Genomic DNA, 3,422 nt, shown 5'->3' on the forward strand with positions numbered 1-3,422 from the left:
TTCTGGAATCCCATCAGGAGTTGTTATAGAAAAATACATGTGCCCGACCCAAACAAATCATAAGAGCAAACCTATGACCACAGGAGACATCCATAACATACGGAGAGCATCGAACGTAGAAGGTAATTAATTTTATAAGATCATGTTCCAAATTTTCCAAACCTAAGCCAGCCACATAGTTTATTTTAGCCTGGGACACTCCAATTCAAAGTATTGTTCTTGTAAATTTGTCTTCAAGCGACTTAATGAGAGTAGAAACGAAATATGTGATTGAAAATCAGACTGGAGTACGGGGTACATTGGCCCACTCACAAAACAAGTGATCGACACTGATGCTGTGTCATTCTTATAGAGTATAATTAAATGGAAAAATGAAATGAATAAGTGTGATTAGTGTATGACTGATAATTCAAATAATTCCAGGGATTTTTAACCAAAGTACTACCTCGTTTTTCAGGCTTGATAACAAATGCTCTGAAGTTGAGAACCTGACCGCCTTGGTAATGGATAAAGATTTCCTTGCCGTTAATTATGGAAATCGGTTTTAACATGGACGTCATGCCATCTCGTTCGGAATAAAGTGGTGGATACTCAAGGATCATTTCTGTTATGTTACGCAACCCCTGATATGTTGAACAGATTTAGGAAAAATCCAACCACAATTGCTATAGATGGTACTCACAAAACTTGTGGTGCTGGTACCATCTTGTGACAGTGTTGGCATTTGGTGAGTTTTAATCTTTCAGTTCACCCTCAATAGCATCAATAGACATCTCATTAAACTTGCTATTAATTTTGTAGACTCCCGAGGAAGGGTACTCCCGTTTTTCAGTGCCTAATGGAAACCGAGAGCAAGGCCTTTTTCTTACTGCATTGAGAGCCCTTCGATCCTTGCTCTAGATGTGTGTTCAAAAGTGAAGTGCATTCTTAGTGACACAAGTTGCACTTTTATCAACTCCTGGAGAGAAACTATCAATTCTCAAAGTCATGTGGGAGCGTCTGTCATGGCATTTACAATCCGGGATCATTTAATGGGCGAGCCTCTCCCCGCCATGGAAGTTCGACAATGTATCCTGGTCCATTCGTGATTTTCTTCGTTCCCTGCTCAATCAGCTTCATGGCGTAAGCCCCCTCCAAGGACCAGACAGGCTCTTCTATCTCGGGAGTCTCAGAACCGAACTTCTCTGTAGCAAAGAAGTCCCTGACTAAGGTTTCCAGTGAAGATGAATTTTCCACAAGGAAATTGATCGAATGGTGCTTTTCATTTTTTACTGGATCATAAGGTAACTGGCCTCTCACGACCCAGCCCAACTTACATCTCATGGCATAAGGCTCTTCGGGACCCCCTTTTCTAACCTCTAATGGAACTAAGAGGTCCCCGTGATCTAATCCAATCAAGACATCCACTTGCTGATCACATTCCATAAGTGGTAGATCTTCCAAATGGGCCAACTCGTTTTTTTTCTTATTCCATGACAATGGTTTCAAATTTGGACAAACTTGGGTTAGAACTAATGCTTGAAACGAGGATCGATCATGAGATAACGGTCCACGAATGTCGAACTTCACCGAACTCAAATGTTGATCCACTTCCTTTGACACTAAGTTCAGTCGGACGGCTGTCTTCTTTGGGCGACGAATACCCAACTTGGTGACAAGAGATTCACTGACCACTGATGTATCTGAACCCTCATCAACCAAGGCGTTTACCATGAACTCTCTATTATTGAACGAACATAACACCGGAATCACCCCTAAACATCCATTTCGATGGACCGAGTTGAGTTGAACACTAGAGTCGTTTTTCTTGGGTGAAGGGCCCACCTCTTTGGTATTGTCTTTTTCCATGTGGAGCCATGAATGATGACTGCCGCCACATCCATCCTTTCTGCAACTCCAAGTGTTGATGTGGGGGCAAATTGAGGAGTAGTGATCCGATTCCAAGCAGAGATAACACAGTCCAAAGTTTCGGGCCATTTCTCTTTTCTTCGGCGTTGGTGCAATCTTGAACTTCTCACAGTTCTTCTCCTTGTGCATCCCCCTGCATATTTGACATGGCTTACTCCTGTCTACCGGTTTGGATTCAATACCATTAACTTGTGCTTTCAATTTGTTCCTGTTCCTGGTTCCCTCGCTCACGTCTGATTGGAAATATCGATCCCTCCTTGCCCTTTCCATGGCCCAATCCCCAAAGGCGTGGATCTTCTCATCTTCCTCTAAGTCCTTGGCAAAGTTGTCCCAGTGAAAGAAGTGTTCGCGATCCATCTTATGACTCAATTCGTCCATCAGCACTGTGAGTAAACCATCTCCACGCGGAAGCAAGCGGATAACCACCCGTAAGTGGCCTTGGATGCCGTCGGCAAATGACGGAAAGTTCTTTGGATCACCGTCTCGGACCCGTGGGATGTCTCTCAAAGCCTGAAGATGAGCTCGTCTTAGCTCTTGAGGGTCTCCATAACGATGAAGAATCAGCTTTAAGGCTTCTCCGTAATCCGCTGGTGAGTTGGTGAAGCCGTCAATGAGTTTAAGACATACGTGTCCAAGACTAGCTCGAAGGAGTCCCATTTTCTCGGCAACTGAGCAATGCGTGTTATGAACTAAGGACTCAAACATGTTTGCCCAGTTCATGAAGTTTAGTGGATTTCCATCAAATACCGGCACTTCACTCCGAATGGAACTTCTAGAAGGGCTAGGGGCATGGAAGGTATTGGGTAGGTTGTTGGACAGGGTTGATTCCATCCACTCAGTGGGGTTAAAGGTTGTCTTGGGTCGTCTTGATACTCCAAGAGGAGGGTTCTTCAATGTTGCTTCATACTCATCGAAATCTTGGGCTCTTTCCCCCAAATCTAATTGCTCTAATTTCGAATTGAGCTCACCCTCTAATTCTTTGGTTATTCGTGCTTGGGCCTGTATCTTTTCGAGTTCTGAACGGATGCGGTTCCTCTCCTGATCTCGATATTGTTCTAAAGCTGTTTGACCTGAATGGAATGATGTGCTGGCCTCATCCAGCCTCTCCTCTATGTGCTCATCCACTTCACCAATAATGATAAGCGCTCGGCTTTGTTCCCTGACGAAATACTCTTCCAACTTGATCAACTCCTCTTCGTCTTCTTCAAGTTCCAGGGCCTCATCCACTATGCCTCTCAGCTCGCTAACCACCTTCTTCAGGGCCGCGGATTTGTGCCGGAGAGCGGTTCGGGATCTCTTGGGACTGGAAGCGAGATCAGACTGAAGATCTTTGAGTTGAAGTGTAATAGATCGTTTCTTGATGCTCATCTTCTTCTGAAGAAATCGGATGCCTGCACGGGCATCCATGGGTTCTTCAACCTCTATTGGCTCCAGAAGGGATAAAGCGTCTTTGGTTGCCATCATTCAAATTAAGATGGGCACAATTGGCTAGTCGCGTGTCATCACCGAATATC

General features: G+C 44.4%; 1 protein-coding gene across 1 annotated transcript; it reads right to left on the reverse strand.

Annotated features, from left to right (window-relative positions):
• Positions 1-1,011: 1,011 nt before the first annotated feature.
• LOC131890497 (uncharacterized) lies at positions 1,012-3,369 on the reverse strand. Its single transcript, XM_059240219.1, has one exon. It carries the CDS (start codon positions 3,367-3,369, stop codon positions 1,012-1,014), a length of 2,358 nt encoding a protein of 785 aa, XP_059096202.1.
• Between the last annotated feature and the right edge of the window lie 53 nt (positions 3,370-3,422).

Source organism: Tigriopus californicus, chromosome 1, assembly GCF_007210705.1.
Source record: "Tigriopus californicus strain San Diego chromosome 1, Tcal_SD_v2.1, whole genome shotgun sequence".
NCBI lineage: Eukaryota > Metazoa > Arthropoda > Copepoda > Harpacticoida > Harpacticidae > Tigriopus > Tigriopus californicus.